Raw genomic sequence first — 19,684 nt, forward strand, 5'->3', positions numbered from 1 at the left:
AAAAGTCGCATTTGGTGATGCCTGCTACCCACACCCCCCCCACACACACACCCCCTTCGCCAGAGGTGGGGAGGAGAGGGAAAAGAGGCAGTTTGCCTCCTTTATTCTCAGCGGTCCTTGTTCCCCTTGAGAGTGACCATTCCGTAGATCCAGATATTCCCCCCAATACTTCCAGGAGACCCAGGCCTCGCCCATCCATCCCTCCACCCCCCAAGAAAATCCTACAGGCCCTTCCCTTTCCAAGAAACAGGTATCCTCCTTCCCTCCCGGGACCCAGCTCTCATTCCACTAGGTCAGCCCGCCCCCTGCTGGCCGAAGGCTGATACTGCAGGAACCGTCGGCTAGAGCCCAGTTGAGAGGCAGAAACTGAGTCCGAACTGAGAATCTCTGAATTTTTGCATTTTTAAATTTATTTAAAGTCTTTCTTGTTCAGGTCCTAGGAATCCAAGTCCCCAATCCCCTTGAGGACTCAGACATCAGGAATTCAGGTCTCAGCCCAGAGATCAACGAAAGAAAGACAACTTTTCTTGGAGCCAGGCCTCGGTGAGCTCATCAGTGGTGCGGATTTCAAACACCTGGGCAGAAAGAGGTCTCAACATTATGATCCACTCAAGAACTGGAAGAGTAGCCTGTAATCCTAGAACTTTGGGAAGCCAAAGCAGGTGGATCATTTGAGGTCAGGAGTTCGAAACCAGCCTGGCCAACATGTTGAAACCCTGACCCTACTAAAAATACAAAAATTAGCCAGGTGTGGTGGTGGACATCTGTAGTCCCACTACTTAGGAAGCTGAGGCAGGAGAATCCCTTGAACCCGGGAGGGATGTTGCAGTGAGCTGAGGTGGTGCCACTGCACTCCAGCCTGGGCAACCATGCGAGACCCAGTTTCTTTTTGTTTTTGAGACGGAGTCTCACTCTGTCAGCCGGGCTGGAGTGCAGTGGCATGATTTCGGCCCACTGGAACCTCCACCTCCTGGATTCAAGCGATTCTCCTGCCTCAACCTCCCAAGTAGTGGGACTACAGGCATGTACCTCCACGCCCGGCTGATTTTTTGCGTTTTGTTGTTTAAATAGAGACCGGGTTTGACCATGTTACCCACATGGTCTTAATCTCCTGACCTCGTGATATGCCCACCTTAGCCTCCCAAAGTGCTGGGATTACAGGCTTGAGCCACCTCACCCAGCTGACCCAGTTCTTTAAAAAAAAAAAAAAAGGCAATATGGAGAAACCCCATTTCTATTAAAAATACAAAATTTAGCCAAGCATGGTGGCATAGGCCTGCAGTTCCAGCTACTTGGGAGGCTGAGGCAGAAGAATCGCTTGAACCCAGGAGGTGAAGGTTGCAGTAACCCGAGATCACACCGCTGCACTCCAGCCTGGGTGACAGAGCGAGACTCCATCTCGAAAAAAAAAAACTGAGACAGTGAGGACTGTAGCCTGTCCTCCCTCAGACCCAGGACCGCAGACCACCCCTCCCTAACACTGTGGAGCCCCGCCCCAGGCTGAACCTTCGTAAGCTCTGCTGTCTGCACCAGCCTGTTTTTACTCCCTGCATACATCATCTGTTGTTCTGGCTTGCAACCTGCGTGGAAGAGAGGAGAAGGGCAATGAGTGGGGACCCAGGCATGTCCTCAAAAGCTCTAGTAATGTCCTGAAGGGCCTGCTGTTTTCCATGGGTCCTAGGAGCTCTTCTAAGGGGGTCCCTGCACTGTACTCAGTTTCTAGGTTGGCTTGGGGGTGTCGAGTTATTCTGAGGGTCTCTGGAGATGGTTTAGGGGCCAGATGGAGATTTCTAGGTAAAAGAAAAAGGTGGGTTGGTTTAGGCCCCAGGACTGAGGACGGATGGGCTCTTGGTGAATCTGAGTCCCCACCTCTAGTTCTGTGCCCTCACACATCACGCATGCATCGCACACACACCTCACACAGGCACATACAGGCTGTCACATCCTCACACTCACACAGGTGCCTGCACACATTCACACAGTCACACACATGCACCCACATGCACACATCTGCACTCACACACACTCAGACACACACACACACACACACCACAGAGAATCAGACACCCTCTCCTGAGGAGAATAGAGCTGTGTCTCACCCACAGGGCTGGAGAAGATGAAACACAAAGGGTAGGACACTCGGCCATCCTCGTGCACATACTTGTAGCTGTAAACCACGAACCTACCGTGAAAGGGAATTGACAATCAGGACTCTGGCCTGCAGCCCAGGCTCAACAACCATTACCTGAGTCCACAGCCTTGAAATGTTGGCTGAGTCTGAGAACCCAGGATTGATGTCTGGGAGCCGGGGTACTGACCTCAAACACAACAAATGATTAAAATAATGATAGGGTGGGCATGGGGCTCACACCTGTAATCTCAGCGTTTTGGGAGGCTGAGGCAGGTGGATCACCTGAGGTCAGGAGTTTGAGACCATCCTGGCCAACATGGTGAAAACCCTTCTCTACCAAAAATACAAAAATTCGCTGAGTGTGATGGTGGGCCCCTGTAATCCCAGCTACTCAGGAGGCTGAGGCAGGAGAATTGCTTGAAATCGGGGGGCGGAGGTTGCAGTGAGCCGAGATCGTACCATTGCACTCCAGCCTAGGCAACAAGAGCGAAACTCCATCTCAAATAATAATAACAACAATAATCGTGCTCATTTGACTCACAATAACTTTATAATATAGGTGCTGTTAATATCCCCATCGTACACATGGGAAAACTGAGGCCCAAAGTCACTTGCCCCAGGTTCTATGGATAGGGAAGAGATCTGAACCTGGGAAAGTCAGTGCCAGAGTGTTAGTGCTCGCCCACTATGCGACACCATCCTGTGCACTAGAACCCCAGTGCACTGTGACCAGGGATGGCTACATAATCTGCCAAGCCTGCTGCAAAATGAAAATGTGGGGCTTCGTGTTCAAAAAGCAGGAAAATTGTTTTCCTTTCTTTTGTAGTCTCTCTGTAGACTGATCATGGTCTTTTGTTATTTATTAGAGACAGAGCCTCACTCTGTTGCCCAGGCTGGAGTGCAGTGGTATGATCCCAGCTCACTGCAGTCTTGAACTCCTGGGCTCAAGCGATCCTCCTACCTCAGCATCCAGAGTAGCTGGGACTATAGGTGCACACCACCATGTCCAGTTAATTTTTCTTTTTTTTTGAGACAGGGTCTCACTTTGTCACCCAGGCTAGAATACAGTGACATGGTCTCAAGTCCTTGAAGCCTCGACCCCCCCAGGCTCAGGGATTCTCCTGTCTCAGCCCCCAAGTAGCTGGGACTATAGGCACATGCCACCACACCCAGCTAATGTTTTCTGTATTTTTTGCAGAGATGGGTTTCACCATGTTGGCCAGGCTGGCCTCGAACTTCTAAGCTCAAGTGATCTGCCCACCTTTGCCTCCCATAGTGCTAGGATTACAGGTATGAGTCACTTGGGCACCTGGCCTTTAAAAAAAAAATTTTAGTAGAAATGGGGGGGCGGGTCTTGTTATGTTGCCCAGGCTGGTCTTGAACTCCTGGCCTCAAGCAATCCTCCCACCTTGGCCTCCCAAAAAGCTGAGATTACAAGTGCGAGCCACTATGCTCAGCCAGTCCTTTTTCATTTGCTATTTAAAGTGGTGCTCCCTTGGGTATGAGGAGACAGAGCAGATGCTCACAGGAACACCCTGTAACTTGTCAGGCAATGGGTGCCTACTGGACCCTGACCCTCCCCACACCAGCAGGAAGCTGAAGGATAGCGATGATTACTGGATGGGTGGGTGCAGAGAGTGGGTGGCGGAGAACCTGTTCAGGGAGGCAGCCAGGTGGTGGACTGCCTGTGAACCTAGCTCCAAATCCCAGCACATCTGTGTGAAACCCATTGTCCCATCTGACTTCACACAAAACAGAAATTCAAAGATAAAACTATAAAGAGTGTGACCATTAACCCCCACATGTGAGGCCCCCTTCTGGGTTTGGGGCCCTTCATAATTATCACATCCCCACGAAGCTGATCATGGCTGAGTCCTACAGCCTGGGATTGAGGATCAAAATCCTAGACACCCAAAATGAATTCAGTCAAGATGAAAAATCTTAACAGACCCGTTTTCATAGAAATAGTCAAAGAGCTCTTCCACCAAAAAAAGCACCAGGCTCATGTGACTTCACCCAGGATTCTACCTATCATTAAAAGCCAAGTCATGCCTTTAGCAGGGTGCGATGGTGCCGCCTTAGTCCTAGTGACTTGGGAGGCTGAGGCAGGAGGATGGCTTGAGCCCAGGAGTTGGAGGCTGCAGTGAGCATGGATCACAGCACTGCCCAATAGCCTGGGTGACACAGCGAGACCCTGCCTCTAAAAATTTTATTAAATAAAATAACAATAATAATATTAACAATAATTCATTTGCTACCTAAAGTGTTCCCAAACATTGAAAATGAAGGAAAATTCTTTCGATTTTTTTGAGACAGGGTCTTGCTCTGTCACCCAGGCTGGAGTGCAGGAATGCTATCTTGGCTCACTCGCAGCCTCAACTTCCTGAACTCAAGTGATCCTCCCACATCAGCGTCCCAACTAGTTGAAACCACAGGCACATGCCACCATGCCTGGCTAACTTTTTTTCTTTTTAATAGAGACAAGGTCCTCGGCCAGGCATGGTGGTTCACACCTGTAATCCCAGCACTTTTGGAGGCCAAGGCAGGCAGATCACTTGAGGTCAGGAGTTCGAGACCCCAGCCTGGCTAACATGATGAAACCCCTTCTCTACTAAAAATATAAAACTCAGCCGGATGTGATAGTGCACTCGGGAGGCTGAGGCAGGAGAATCACTTGAACCCAGGAGGTAGAGGTTGCAGTGAGCCGAGATCAGGCCACTGCACTCCAGCCTGGGCAACAGAGCAAGACTCTGTCTCAAAAAACAAAAGGAAGCCAGTGTAACATTGAGACAAAAACCCCACAGAAAGAAAAAAAAGCAGACTCTAAACCAGTACCATATATAAATTATCAGTGTAAAATTCTGCAATAAAATACTGCTGTACAGACAAAAAGTTCTAGGGTGTGAACTCTTGTCCTCAAACACAGATTCTTTCTGTTGAGATGGAGTCTTGCTGTGTCACCAGTCTAGAGTGCAATAGTCCAATCTCAGCTCACTGCAGCCTCCGCCTCTTGGGTTCAAGCGATTCTCCTGTCTCAGCCTCCCAAGTAGCTGGGATTACAGTCGCACACCACTATGCCAGCCTAATTTTTGTATTTTTAGTAGAGATCTGGTTTCATCATGTTGCTGGGCTTGAACTCCTGACCTCAAGTGATCCACCCATCTTGGCCTCCCAAAGTGTTGGGATTACAGCTGTGAGCCACCTCACCTGGCCAAACACAGAGATTCTAAGTTCATAAATAGGGCTGGAACTCAAGCAGTTCCTCAGCCTGCTCCTCCAACATCACCTCTCCCCTCGTGGCCTGATCCAACCGTTTCTTTCCCCAGGATACCTGGGCTGTCTCTCTGGCAACTCCATTTTGAGCTCCTCTGGGGAAATGTTCTGAGGCAAGAAAACAGAAGAAAAGAAAAAGAATGAAGCCGGGCGAGGTGGCTCATACCTGTAATCCCAGCACTTTGGGAGGCCGAGGCAGGCAGGTCACCTGAGGTTAGGAGTTCGAGACCAGCCTGGCCAACATAGTGAAACCCAGTCTCTACTAAAAATACAAAATTAGCCGGAAGTGGTGGCGTGCACCTATAATCCCAGCTACTCGGGAGGCTGACGCAAGAGAATTGCTTGAAATCCCAGGAGGCGGAGGTCGCAGTGAGCCAAGATGGGGCCATAGCACTCCAGCCTGGGCAAAAAAGAGCAAAACTCTGCCAGGTGCGGTGGCTCACGCCTGTAATCCCAGCACCCTAGGACTTCCTAGACCAAGGTGGGTAGACCATCTGAGGTCAGGAATTCAAAACCAGCCTGGCCAACATAGCGAAACCCCATCTCTACTAAAAATACAAAAATTAGCTGGGCATGGTGGTGCATGCCTGTAATCCCAGCTATTTGGGAGGCTGAGGCAGAAGAATTACTCCAACCCAGGAGGCAGAGGTTGCAGTGAGCCAAGATTGCACCACTGCACACCAGCCTGGGTGCCAGAGTGAGACTCCATCTCAAAAAAAATAAAAGAATGACCACCTTTAGGTGAGCACTTACCATGTGCCAAGACACTGTTCTACTAAAAACACATGGATTCATTCATGGAACTATCCCATAAGCCTGTGGGGTAGGTCCTACCATTATGCCCACTAGACAGCTGAGAAAATTGAGGCCCAGAGGTGCTAAGGCACTTTCCAAAGTGGCACAGATAGAAAGTGGCAAAGTTGAGATTTGAATCCTATCTGCTTCACTAGACTGTCTTTCAGAGGGCCTGAGGGATCCCTAGTCCTCAGTCTCGGTGGATTCCCTGATAAATCCTTATCACAACACTAGGGAAATAAGACTTATTATCATTGTCACTGATAAAGACGTGAGGCCACCAGAATGAGGTCTACCCTTTGTTTGTTGGTTGGTTGGTTGGGTTTTTGTTTATTTTTTCGTAGAAATGAGGTCTTGCTTTGCTGCCCAGGCTGGTCTCAAACTCCTGGCCTCAAGCAACCCTCCCACCTCAGCCTTCTGAATAGCTGGGATCACAGGCGTACGCCACCATGCTTGGCTAATTTTTGTGTTTTTAATAGAGTCAGAGTGTTATCATGTTGCCCAGGCTGGTCTCAAACTCCTGGGCTCAAGGCATCCTCCTGCCTCAGCCTCCCAAAGTGCTGGGATTACAGATGTGAGCCACCGTGCCCAGCTACCATTTTAACTTATATGGAAATTCTTTCATTTCAATGCCAATAAAGTATTATTGTCATCATTAATAAGATCATCATCATCATCACTTTACTGAGCATCTACTAAGTGCCAGGAGTTGTTCTAAACCCATTACAAGAATTAATTATTGGATGTGAAAACAAACCTATGAGGTAAGTACTATTCTCCCCATTCTACCCCTGCCCCTCACCTGAAATAGAGACGCATACAGGCAGTCATGACAGGGGGGTCACGACTGAGCTAGAACTTAACCTCCAGGTCTTTTTTCTTTCCTTTTTTTTTTAAGACAATCTCGCTCTATGGCCCAGGCTGGAGTGCAGTGGCAAGATACCGGCTCACCACAACCTCCACCTCCCAGGTTCCAGCAATTCTCCTGCCTCGACCTCCCTAGCAGCTGGGATTACAGGAACACGCCACCACGCCCAGCTAACTTTTTGTATTTTTAGTAGAGACTTGGTTTCACCATGTTAACCAGGCTTGTCTTGAACTCCTGACCTTAAGTGATCCACCCACTTCAGCCTCCCAAAGTGCTGGGATTATAGGCATGAGCCACTGCGCCCCACCGATCTCCAGGTCTTTCTGACCCCCATGCCAGGCTCCTAGTATTAGTTCCAACCACTTGGGTCTCCCAGTCCCACTGTGTACCTCCCAGTCCCAACCACAGCCCCACTCACCTGAAATTCTTCCTCCAGCACCACCATCTGCCGGTCTTTGTCCACCTTCACTGGGAAGGGGTGGCACACAGGGGTTAGACACGCCCCTCTCCGATCCATGGGGGTCACGAGCCCAGTCCTCCCAACTTGCCGCCACCACCACCCTCCCATCCTTCCGCCGGGGAAGACGCCACTCACTTATGATGGCTGCATTGTCTGTCTCTTTTCGGAAGCGGAATTTCCTCAGCTTTTCTCTTAGCTCTGGGTCTACCTCGCACACCACCAGGGAATCAGACTGTCGGAGGGACCCAGGAAGAGCTGAAAAGGCCTGGCCTTGGCCCACACCCCTTCCCCAAACCTCAGTTTCTCCATCCACTAAAGAAGAGGAGCATCACACCAGCCCATCTGATGCATTTGTGAACATTGGGAAAAGGTGCCCTTTCAGAGTAGGTACCCCTCACCAGGGCACTCAGCTTGGGGTGCAGAGCAGGGGCTGGGTTCCTGCCCTCTCCATGGGGACCCTTGGGTGACACTCAAGGAAATATAGAGAGCCACTTCCTAGTCCTCAACCTGAAGCCACCGTCTCTCTCCCCCCAGCCAGGCTGTTTGCCAAAGTTGGGTCCCCTTCCCGGCCCATGACTTGCGTCCTGTAGCCTGACCTTCGCCAGGTGTCCTCCAAGCCCCAGCTCCAACCCCAGCCCCAGCTCTTCCCACAGGACCCCTAGCCCCTAACCATGGTTTTTCTGTCCACAGGCCTCTTCTTTTCTCAGTTCCGCTGTCTTGCAGGGGTGGGGCCCGGGGCTGTGGGGAGCGGGCTGTGCAGGAGGAAGGTTTCATCCACCACCACATCCTGTTTATGCCCTTGCTGGGACAACTGTCACCGAGGGCTCCTCCCCCTCCTTCCTTCCTCTCATCTGCCAGGACCTGTCAGGAAATTGCTCAGATCGGGGGTTCAAAAGCTGCCTTGTTATGTGACCCTAGCTAAGTAACTTCATCTCTCTGATTTGAGATTGTGGTGAGGATATACATAGCTTCACATCGGCTGGGCGTAGTGGCTCACACCTGTAATGCCAGCACTTAGGGAGGCCGAGGCAGGTGGATCACCTGAGGCCAGGAGTTGGAGACCAGCCTGGTCAACATGGCTAAACCCTGTCTCTACTAAAAATAGAAAATATTATCCAGGCGTGGTGGTGCAAGCCTGTAGTCCCACTACTGAGGAGGCTGAGGCATGAGAATCACTTGAATCCAAGAAGCAGAGGTTGCAGTGAGCTGAGATCACGCCACAGCACTACAGCCTGGGCAGCAGAATGAGACTCTGTCTCAACAAAGTAAATAAAAATAAACAAACAGCTTCACATGTCTTCCAGCATGGCAGACGCAATAGATACTAAAAACGAATTCTTTTGCTCCTCCCCTCCTCCAGTCAGCCTTCCTGGATTTACCCTCATCTGAGATATTTGAATTGCAGAGCTGGAAACGGGAGTTTAGTCTTTTGCTGGTCAGACTGACACCCATGATGCCAATGGCAAAATGGGGACCAGAGGGGCAATCCCAAACTACCTGGGTAATGGTGACTTTTTTTCTGCATTTTTTCCACCTCACTAGCCTTGCAATGGCCTATGAGGCCCTACCAAGCAACAAGGGAGTTCAGCCCTGTCAGACTAGTACCCACTTCTTTTTTTTTTTTTTTTTTGAGACAGGATCTCATTCTATCATCAGGCTGGAGTGCAGTGGTGCGATGTCAGCTGACTGCAACCTCCACCTCCTAGGTTCAAGGGATTCTCCGGCCTCAGCCTCCAGAGTAGCTGGGACTACAGGCGCATGCCACTACACCCAGCTAACTTTTGTATTTTTAGTAGAGGCAGTGGGGGGGGCGGCGGTTTCACCATGTTGGCCAGGCTGGTCTCGAACTCCTGACCCCAAATGAGCCACCCGCCTCGGCCTCCCAAAATGTTGGGATTGCAGGTGTGAGCCACCATGCCCAGCCATTATTTTTCTATTGAGTGTTTTCACACTGCCCCCTTTTCCCATCCTGAAATAAAATTCCTAGATAATATAACCTACTTACACACATAAATTCAAAAAGAATCAATATGATGTCCTGACTGTCATATAAAGAAGAAATAAAAGGAAAGTAGTTCACACAAAAACCATATGTATTTCAGTGAGAAAATAAAAGCAAACGAAAGAGAATTTTCACAGAGTCCTAGACGCACTGTGACCGGCCCACTTCCCTCCGTAATGGGCAAACCCCACACGCTGCAGTGGACTCTCCCGTCTTCACCCTACATCTCTGCAGCTGTGCTCCCTCCCACTCCTGTCCCACCAACATCCCATGCCTCCTGGATCCTTCTCCTTAGCCTCCATGCAGTGTTATGTCTTCTATCTTAATTTTTTTTCTTTTCTTTTTCTTTTGCGGCAGGGTCTCATTCTGCCACCCAGGCTGCAGTGCAGGCGGTGCAATCATAGCTCGCTGCTGCCTGCAGCTCCTGGGCTCAAGCCATCTTCCCACCTTGGCCTCCTAGGTAGCTGGGACTATAGGCACCCACCTCCATTCCTGGCCAATTTTATTTTTTATTTTTATAGAGACAGGATTGTTGGGTGCGGTGGCTCATGCCTGTAATCCCAGCACTTTGGAAGGCCGAAGCAGGCAGAGCACGAGGTCAGGAGATCGAGACCATCCTGGCTAACACGGTGAAAGCCTGTCTCTACCAAAAATACAAAAAATTAGCCAGACATGGTGGCACATGCCTGTAGTCCCAGCTACTCAGGAGACAGGCAGGAGAATCACTTGAACCTGGGAGGCAGAGGTTGCAGTGAGCCAAGATCGCGCCACTGCACTCCAGCCTAGGTGACAGAGCAAGACTCCACCTTAAACAAAAAAAAAAAGAAAAGAAAAGAAAAAGAGACAGGATCTCATTATGTGGCCCAGGCTGGTCTCAAACTCCTGGCCTCAAGTGATCCACCAGCCTCAGCCTCCTAAAATGCTGGGATTATAGGCATGAGTCACCATGCCCAGCCACTGCTTTCTTTTCCTTCGTAGTACTTATCACCAAGTTACACTGTATTTCCTTATTGTGTCCCCATGAACTAGAATGTAAGTTTTATGGAGGTAGGGATTGTCTGCCTTGTTAATGGTTGTATTTCTTTTTTTCTTTTTTTTTTTTTTTTTTTTCTGAGATGGAGTTTTGCTGTTGTTGCCCAGGCTGGAGTGCAATGGTGCGATTTTGGCTCACTGCAACCTTCACCACCAGGGTTCAAGCGATTTTCCTCAGCCTCCCATGTAGCAGGGACTACAGGCATGCATGTGACACCACGCCCCACTAATTTTGTATTTTTAGCAGAAACAGGGTTTCACCATGTTGGTCAGGCTGGTCTCCAACTCCTGATCTCAAGTGATCCATCCACCTCAGCCTCCCAAAGTGCTGGGATTACAGGCATGAGCCACCGCCTCAGCCTATTGTTTTATTTCTAGCACCTTAAGCAGAGCCTGGTACATATTAGATACTCAAGAAATATTATTGAATGAATGAATGAACCAGCAAATATGATTCTATACAGTGTGAAAGCTGTTGCTTATATGCAGGAGGTAGTGGATGGGGTTTGTGACATAGCCCCACCCTAGTGAAATGGCCTTTCCTCAAAACGCCTGTAATGCCACACTCTTCTTGTTTTCCTCTCTCTGGCTGCCCTTCTCAATATTCGTCGACAGTGTGAATTCCTTTGCTCAAATCCTGCCTTCCCATTTCAGGGTTCTATTCAGTCCGTCTCCAATGATCCTTCATATCCTCCCTGGGTTAGACCTCCAACTCCCACACCCTCAATGATCATCTTTGACTATCCTTAAATCTTGGTCTCCAGCCTCAATTTCTCTCTTAAACTCCAGACCAGGGTTTGTGCACCTCCTGGACCTCGCTGCTGGGCATCCACACTGGGCTTAGTATCTTCCCAACCTGCTTCTTTCTCCTTTGGGGTCCAATCTCCCGGACAGAGGGCCTGGTCCTGAACTTTTCTCCCCCTTCCACTCCATGGCCAGCCAGTCTCAGGGCCCGTTTGCTCTACCTCCCGGGCCTCTCTCCCACCTGCACCTCCTTCCCTCCCTCGTGCAAAGGCCCCTCTTTCGTCCCCACCCCCGCTCCCAGCTGCCTACCCCCCAGTTTCATTCCCTCCAATCCGCCCTCCATATATAAGCCAGAGAGATATCTCTCCAAAACGCCCGACTCACCATGATCCTCCCCGGCTTGAAGCCCTTCACGGCTCCCTAGTGCCCTCTGGATAAGTCCAAACTCCCTCCAGTGGCCAAGCAAACAACTGGCCTCTGCCCGTTCCTCACCCCTCCCTGTCTTCAAGTCGACCGTCCACCCCGACTGCCTCTCTGAGTGCCAGTAAGAAGCCAGATCTCTGTCACCGAGAGCCTTCTGATCAGTCCCCTCTAATTAGTTCATCCAGACCCAGGACAGTTTGTGGAACGCGCAGATCACAACCAAAGCCATAGCAACAACTCCCGTTTATTGACGGCCTCCTTCATCCCGACCGCTTTCGGTGCATTCTCTTCCCACCCTAAAGGCTAGATCTCGCCTCGCCATTCCCATCCAAGAGAGGAAGTGGCAGGCTCAGAACACCGCAATGAGAAAGCCGAATCCTCAGAAGCTCGAGTACAGATGCCCACTGGGGACAGCTTTGGGTGGGGAAGGCCACCCGAGGGGCGGGGAGGAGGAGGCCTGGAACGCCAGAATCAGGAACTGTGACTTCCCTCTGGGACGCTGGAGTGGACTCGCGCGAGCCTGCCCCCTGCGGGCCTGGAGGCCCAATCCCAGGCGCCACCGGACCCGTTGCCCTGGGCAACGCCGCGCGCCCCGCCCCTGCCCCGCCCCCCCAGTCCCGAACCCCCCCGGCCTGGCCGACTACCCGTCACCCCTACGTCTGACCAATCCCGCTGAGGAGGCGGGCGGGCCTCTTGGGCCCCGTTCCACCCCCGTCGCTCTCCTCCTCGCCGGGACCCCGCCTTTCTCCGCGCACACCTCCCGCCCTTCGGGCTGCCCTCCCCGCCCGTTGGCTGTCGCGCCGTTCGTCACCCGGGCTAGAGCTATGCCGGCGCGCGGCGGCCCCCCGTCGGGGCGGGGCCAGGGGCGGTGACGCACGGCGCGGTGACGCAGCGCGGCGGCGGCGGCGGTGGCGGCGGCGGCTGTCGGTGCGGGAGGAGGGAGGGAGCTCGCGGGCAGGAGAGGGGGCGACGGCGGCGGCGGTGGCCTGAGGAGGCCCGAGCGGCGGCGGCGGAGGCGAAGGCCGAGGCGGTGAGTCTCAAGACGGGCCGGCGAGGGGCGGCGGCGGGTCAGGGCGCGCAGGGCTCCCCTCAGGGCGACCCAGGCCGCGCGGGCGGCCCCGCCCCCTCAGGGACCCCGAGCCGCGGGCGGCGGCGGCGGGCGGGTGCGGAGCGCGGGCCTCAGGGGACTGGGCCCGTGGGAGAAGCCCCGCGCCCGTCCCCAGTCTCCCTCCTGGGCCCCGGCAGAAGCTTCACTCCGAAATCCTCCTCACGCCCTCGGGATCACCGAGGGGCCGGCTGCCCCTCCTCAGGACCCCCCGCTCATCCCCCTCGGAGAGCCCCGGAAACCCTGCCGAGCCCCCGTGTGCGCCCCAGATGGCCCCCGCGGAGCCCACCCCTTTCATGGAGCCGCCTCCCCGAGCCCTTCGTGGGTCCCAGCAGCCTTCCTCGCAGACCCCCACCCTTTGGCCCCGAAGCCCCCGTCCTCCTCCTGTCTCCAGAAATAGTCCGCGGAGGCCACTCCTCGTCCATTCCACAGCGTGGCTCTTATAGCTGCTCCAGGAGCCTCCCTCACGAGCCCTGCACACCTCCCCAAGGCACCCTCCGGACCCCCGTCCATTCCAGAACTCTCCCCCGGAGCCCTACCTCTCACAACCCAGCAGGCTCACCCCGATTTTCTCCTCCCGGATCCTAAGAATTTTCTCTCCCGTTTACCCCATTCCAGAAACCTCCTTAGAGATTTTTTGCTCATACCCCCTGCGTTTCTGAGTCCCCCTCCCAGGAATCCTTCAGAATGCCCCCCATCGTCTTCACTGAAGATCTTCTTCCTATATCCTCAAAATAAATCTTCCTCACAGACTTTCTGAAATGACCCCAAATCCCAAAAACTTACCTGGAATACCTCATTCCACTCCCCACCATATTTCAATCATTTCTTGTACACACTCCCCCTTCACGTATTCTTCTAGACCTTTCCATAGATCCTAAAAGTCTCCCACAGAGGCCTCCTGTCCCCTCCCCCACATTTCAGCACCCTGAAATGCCCTAGAGATCACTGTCATGTAGCCCAACGATCTTCCCCAGAACCCCCTTCCCCACCCCCTCTCATTCCAAAACTCTCAGCAATTGCCTGAAATCTCCAGAGGACTCTCAATCTCATTCCAAAAGGCTCTTCCAAAACCCCTTTTACATACCCCACATCTTTTCCAGTCCTCCACATCACATGCCCCAAAAATTGTTTAAGGATGTTGAAAAGTTTTCTCTTGGTTTCTCTTTCAGATCCCCTAAAAGTGCCCTTTGCTAACACCTCAGAATCCCCCCTTGCAGATCGGTTTTAGAGGAATTTTCTGAAGGTCCTCACAACCCTGTAAGATGCTAACATTTTCTTGGTGACCCTTCTGAGATGCAGGTTTTCAGGACTTAAACCCTCCCCCAGCACACACACACACAGCTTAGAGACCCCAGCAACCCCCCTGGAGCCCTCCTGACATATGTTCTTCAAATCTCTCCCGGAGACCTTCCTGACACCCCAAAACCCTTGAATCAATATAGAGACTTCCCCCCCGAACTTGTCCACACAGGTTCTCTAAATCCTCTAGAATCCCCTGTAGAAGACCCTCACACACCTTAATTTCCCCCAAAATAACTCTCAGAGCAAGTCCTAGAATTCTTTCTGAAAAGCATTCTCCTCTGACACTCTCAGAATATACTCTTTTGGTGACTTTACTCAGGTTTCTCCTTACCTGAGATCTCTGAAGAGTTTTTCCTAAAGAGATCCCTCTGTCATCCCGCTCCAGGACACCCAGGATCAGTCTCAGAAGACCACACCTTCACACACTATTTAGAGAAATTTTCCCCAAAATTGCCCTCCATCAGCCACCCACTCCCAACGCTTCCTGAGACTTCCTCAGAACTTTGCCTCAGATTCCACTTCTGACATCCCCAAGGAACATTGAGGACCCTATCAGATTTCCCCGCTAAGTTAAGAATTCCTATTTACACCCTCTCATTTCCCCATTCTCTTTCCTCTGAAGTCAACTCAGAGACCTTTCTCAGGGGGCCCCCTTTCCCCATTATCTCTTCAGAGGCCCACAACATTCTCCAGACTTGTTCTCCCAGAACCTCTACGTCTCCTTGTAAAGATTCTTGAGAGACACCTTTCCCACCCCCTTGAATTCCCAATGCTCCAAGATCTCTTCTTCAGACCATTTTTCTTAGGTCCCATCTTCATAGACCCCTCTTCCCTTCGGTGACCGAGAGACCCTTAACACCCTCGTTAGAGACAAGATTCTCCCTGTTTGCCTTTCAGAAGCCTTCTTCCTTTTCCCCTTTGAGGGCCTCCTCACCAAAGAATCCTTTCCCCTCTAGCTGTGGTTCTCAAAGTGTGGTTCCTCGCCCAGCAGCAGCAGCAGCATTTGTTAGAAATACACATTCTTGAGTCCCACTCAGATCTACTGAATTAGAAAACCTGGGAGCAGGGCCCAGCAATCTGAGTTTTAACAAACCCTCCTGGTAATTTTGAGGTAATTCTGATGCACACACAAGTTTGAGAACCTGTGCCTTCTAGGAGGATTTTATTTTTCCCACAAAAAAACTTCCTGAAAGATGCCTCAGGGTATGCCTCTGCCCTACAGCCCACTGCTATTTTCCTGTTTCCTAGGAATCCCCTTTACAAAGTACCCATTCTCCAGAAAGATTTCTTACCTACCTTGAAAGGATCTTGGCTTCTCAACAAGGTTACTCCATCCCCTGAGCAGTTACTTCAGATTCTACCTTTGAATGGTATCTTTTCAGATGTTCCTCAGTGCTTTCTCTTTCTGGCTACCCCTCCAGCCCACCCCCCAGCCTTTAGTGCTTCTGCTTTAAATTGCTGCCTCTCTTCTTCTTTAGAAAGAAAGAAGAAAATACAAAGAAAAAAATGATAAATTGCTGCGTCTTTGAACACACATATCCATGTCTTCTTGTCCATCCATCCCTCCACATAGCCACCCTCAGGAGGTCTTTTCATTCTGTGTCTTACTGCCAAGACCCCTCCACCCTCATTGTACTCCTTAGAACACCATTCACCTTCAGCCTTGTAGTTTTTCATGTACTTGTCCACTCACCCTCACTGGACTGGGAACTCTGAAAGTACAGGATGTGTCTTGTTCTCTGAATCTCACAAGGTGGGCTCTACCCTTTGTAAGTTATTGAAAATCACTGGAGAATAAGCAGCTCTGCCTTCTGCATTTGGCCAGAAATCTCCAAGTTCCTCAGATCTCACTCCCCATTCAGGTTTAGCACACCTTCCCTGCCCCTCCTCTCCTCTCACCTCCCTTCTTTTCTCCACACAGCACCCTTTGCCTTTCCTCCTGCTCCAACTGCTCCTGTCTTTGGGGCTTTTCTTTGTGCTGTTTCCTGATTCTGAGCTACCTCAAGTCCTTTGCCTGGGGACCTGCCTCACCCCATCCTGGCTGGCTTCTCTTAGCAGCCCCTCTCAGCAGATAAGTGTGGGACCTCCACAGAGCTCTCAACTTTTTTCAGGGGATTCTGTTTCTCTCAGGGCCCACAAGGGGAAACAGACCCCAGGGTAAACACTGGGGCCTGACTTCAGGGAGCTCACAATACCAGTTAGGGGGCTTGGGCATGTACAGAGCAGAAAACAAGGTACAAATTATATGCTGTAGAAATTCAGCAGTAAGAGGGAGCCTTTTATTTGGAAGGACTTCACAGAAAAGGTAGTAGTTGGGCTGGGTAGTGTTCCACAGGCATTGGAACAGTAATGGTGCCTCCCAGGCAGAGGAAACAGCTTAAGCAATGGGTCAAAGACAAGAAAGCCTCCTCATCTGTCACCCATGTTATCTCTTCTCTTCACCCAAAAGATAGAGATGAAAGAAGACAGATTTCCTCCATTTGCATTGTATTTGCCAGCTGCGCTTTAGTGGCCTGCAGAGTAATAAGAATAATGGACACTGGTTTTTGAATGCTTTCTAACTGTCAGACACTGTTTAAGTGCTTTACATGTATTCATAGGAACCTTGTGAGGTAGGTAAACTACCATTATCCTTATTTTGCATATGGTGAGATTAAGTACAGGTTAAACTAATAGGTCTGTGGGCACTGTCCATTCTAAGATGGTAATGCCTTGGGTCAAAAAATTGGATTTTTAGTTAAGATAGGTTTGGCTGTTGTAGTTAGGTATGTGGACCCTGGTTCTGGACAGGATTTGCATCCCACATTATCACTCACCAGTTTTGTGCCCTAGGATAAATGACTTAACATCTCTGGTCTTTTAGTTTCCACAGCTAAAAAAATGAAGGAAATAATGTTACTCTACTTAAATTCATAGAATTGTTAGGAGAATTAAATAAGTTAATGCATGTAAAGTACTTAGAACAATGCCTTGCCCATAAGTGCAATGTTAGCAAAAAAAAAAAAAAAAAAAACATATCAGTCAGAACTCTAAAAACATAAAGTGATAAAACCTTAGCTCAAAGTGGTTTAATCAGGAAAGCGGGGAATTAATTGGCTCTTGCTACTGAAAAGTCCAGAGCTGTGTTGGCTTCAGACCTAGCTGCATCCAGGTGTTCAAATAATTTTCTTAGTCATTTCCTCCCATTTCTCCACTGAGTTAGCTTTATTATCAACAAGCTTCTGCTTTGGGTGACAAAGATGGTCCTTAGCAGCCCCAGGTTTTAACCCTACCTCCTTGGAAAGCCTTAGTGAAAAGAACTCTTTCTTGAGAGTCCCAGATTGAAAATAGTTTCTTCCCTGAATAGATGTGAGATTATGCCAGAAGATCTTAGAGACATATTTTGGGTTCTGTACCCTGCAACTCAGTCTCTGGCTTGCTGAGCCAAATAGGCCTGTGATTCTGTCCCATGAACTTTCTGAGCATTGATGGCAGTCTTCCTCCTAACTGTCCCCCAGCCCTAATCATTCTCTGCTCTGTGATTCTTGGGTCTAGAGAGAGTTTATGGCTGATCTGACCCCACTACACTTTACTTTGGGATGTCACAGGTGTTATGAGGTGCAGCCTGGCTTGGTGGTAGCCTCAGGGCAGCAGAATCCAGGAGTACTGGCTAATATCCTCACCTCAGCTTTAGGTTTCCAAGACACGGAACTTTGGAAGAGTTAAATAGGGTTGCTGTGAGTGGAGTTTTGTTTTGTTTTAGTGTAAACTTGTTGAATAGAAGCTGGTTAAGGGCGAGTTACAGAACCACAGTGTATAGAGTATGCAGGTCTCAAATGTCTCCAGCCTGCACTCATTCATTAAACAATGTGTGGAGGCACTGTTCTAGGTACTGGAGATAGAGCAGTGAATAAAACAATCAAGGTCCTGAAATTCATGGAATTTATATTCTGATAGAGGGAGGAAGCACAAAGAAATCAGAGTATGATTCATGCTATGAAGGAAAAAAACAGTGTGAAAGAGAGGGTGGGAGTGGCCACTGTAGACACGGGGATCAGAAGAGGCCTCTTTTGGGAGGTGACAGTTGAGCCTGATAACCAGAAAGATGAGAGGGTACCAGTTGTGGGAAGATCTGGGAGTGGAACATTCTAATCTAAGCATTGTTACTTGCAGTAAAAGGACTGCTTGCAAGGTGGGGAAATTTATCACAGATATTTATTGAGGGCCTGTTATGTACCAGGTGATATGCTCGGAATTGGAGATGTAGAATAATATAGCTACAGTCTTCCCTTCTTGTGGATCTTACACAAGGTGTTTTTGGAAGAGCTGCAGCCTTTGAAGAAACATCTCCTGATGATGATATCGCAGACCCCTTCCTACTGGGGAGATGAGGCAGAATGGGGCACAGGTGAGCACAGATCTGTTTGATGAGCAGGAACCAACCTTGTGATGATCTGGGAAAGAGCATTTCAGGCAGGGAGGTCAGCAGGTGCAAAAGCCCTGAGATGTGTTCAGGGAATAGCAAGGACCAGTGTGGCTAAAGCTTAAGAGAGGGAAAGAGGCAAGGGGTTGGAAAGCTTGACAGAAGCCAGATCACTTGGGGCCTAACGGCCATAGTAAGGAGTTTCCATTTTATTTTTTTGTTTTGTTTCGTTTTGTTTGAGACAGAGTCTTGCTCTGTCGCCCAGGCTGGAGTGCAATGACACCATCTCGGCTCACTGCAACCTCTGCTTCCCAGGTTCAAGGGATTCTTCTGCCTCAGCCTCCTGAGTAGCTGGGATTACAGGCACGTGCCACCACACCCAGCTAATTTTTGTATTTTTAGTAAAGATGGGGTTTTACCATGTTGGTCAGGCTGGTCTGGAACTTCTGACCTTGTGATCCACCAGCCTTAACTTCCCAAAGTGATGGAATTACGGGCATGAGCTACCGCGCCCTGCAGGAGTTTCCATTTTCTTTTAAGGAGATTGGGAACCATTAGAAAGGAGTTTTTAAAAGCAAGACAGTGACATGATTGGATTAATTTTTTTAGAAAGCTCACTTTGGTTTCTGGGAGGAAAACAGAGGGTCAGGACAGGAATCAGGGAGGCAAGTTAGGAGGCAATCCATTTGTCCAGATAAGAAATGGTGACATGGATGTGAGGGTGGTGGTAGTGAAGATGGAGAGAAGCAGGTATATTTTGGGTGTAGAGAAAACAGAACTTGATGATGGAATTAGAGAAAGAGAGAAATCTAGGATAATGATAATAACCAAGTCATTTATGCCTCACAACTCTATGAGAGTAGGCACTATTATTATTTTTTGTCTTCCTCCTCAGTAGGTGCTGTTATTAAATCCACATTACAGATGACAAAACAGGCACAGCAAGGTGAAATCACTTGCCCAAAATTACACAGGTAGTAAGTGGCAGGCTTATATTTCCAACCCGGCAGTCTGGATCTAGAACCACTTGGGTTTGGGTAAAGGTAAGGAAGGCATGTTTAGCTGACATTTTTAAAACAAGAAATAGCAAGACCTGATGACTGGGTCTTTGGGAAATGGAAGAAGTCAAAGCTGACTCAAAAAA

At 50.0% G+C, this 19,684-nt stretch overlaps 2 protein-coding genes across 6 annotated transcripts in view; one reads left to right on the forward strand and one right to left on the reverse strand.

Annotated features, from left to right (window-relative positions):
- Positions 1–388: 388 nt before the first annotated feature.
- GMFG (glia maturation factor gamma) lies at positions 389–11,741 on the reverse strand. Of its 3 annotated transcripts, none has more exons than XM_035285796.3 (7): positions 11,690–11,741; positions 7,663–7,759; positions 7,486–7,535; positions 5,463–5,512; positions 2,100–2,182; positions 1,507–1,580; positions 389–575 (listed from the first exon to the last, which is right to left on the reverse strand). In XM_035285796.3, exons 1-7 carry the CDS (start codon positions 11,690–11,692, stop codon positions 504–506), a joined length of 429 nt encoding a protein of 142 aa, XP_035141687.1. In that variant the 5' UTR covers positions 11,693–11,741; the 3' UTR covers positions 389–503. The 3 variants fall into 3 exon arrangements, with proteins under 3 accessions (XP_035141687.1, XP_035141686.1, XP_035141688.1); XM_035285795.2 differs by lacking the exon at positions 11,690–11,741 and adding an exon at positions 8,198–8,241; XM_035285797.3 differs by lacking the exon at positions 7,663–7,759.
- Positions 11,742–12,613: 872 nt separating this feature from the next.
- SAMD4B (sterile alpha motif domain containing 4B) overlaps positions 12,614–19,684 on the forward strand; it is a 44,500-nt gene continuing 37,429 nt past the window's right edge. For 2 of the 3 annotated variants that reach the window (XM_035285798.3, XM_035285799.3), the window contains exon 1: positions 12,614–12,758. The gene's annotated coding sequence lies outside the window, so the exon portion shown is untranslated. Of the gene's footprint in view, positions 12,759–18,428; positions 18,526–19,684 lie in introns of all 3 variants that reach the window. The other variant, XM_035285800.3, reaches the window with a different exon arrangement.

This window comes from Callithrix jacchus, chromosome 22 (assembly GCF_049354715.1).
Source record: "Callithrix jacchus isolate 240 chromosome 22, calJac240_pri, whole genome shotgun sequence".
Classification (NCBI taxonomy): Eukaryota; Metazoa; Chordata; class Mammalia; order Primates; family Cebidae; genus Callithrix; species Callithrix jacchus.

What these genes read in the sequence shown, in the direction of transcription:
- GMFG (XM_035285796.3), bottom strand. An exon ending in CATCTTCTCCAGCCCTGTGG is followed by an intron (nt 1,581 to 2,099) that starts GTGAGACACAGC and finishes TCTTCCACGCAG; the next exon opens with GTTGCAAGCCAGAACAACAG. An exon ending in AGACAGCAGAGCTTACGAAG is followed by an intron (nt 576 to 1,506) that starts GTTCAGCCTGGG and finishes CTTTCTGCCCAG; the next exon opens with GTGTTTGAAATCCGCACCAC.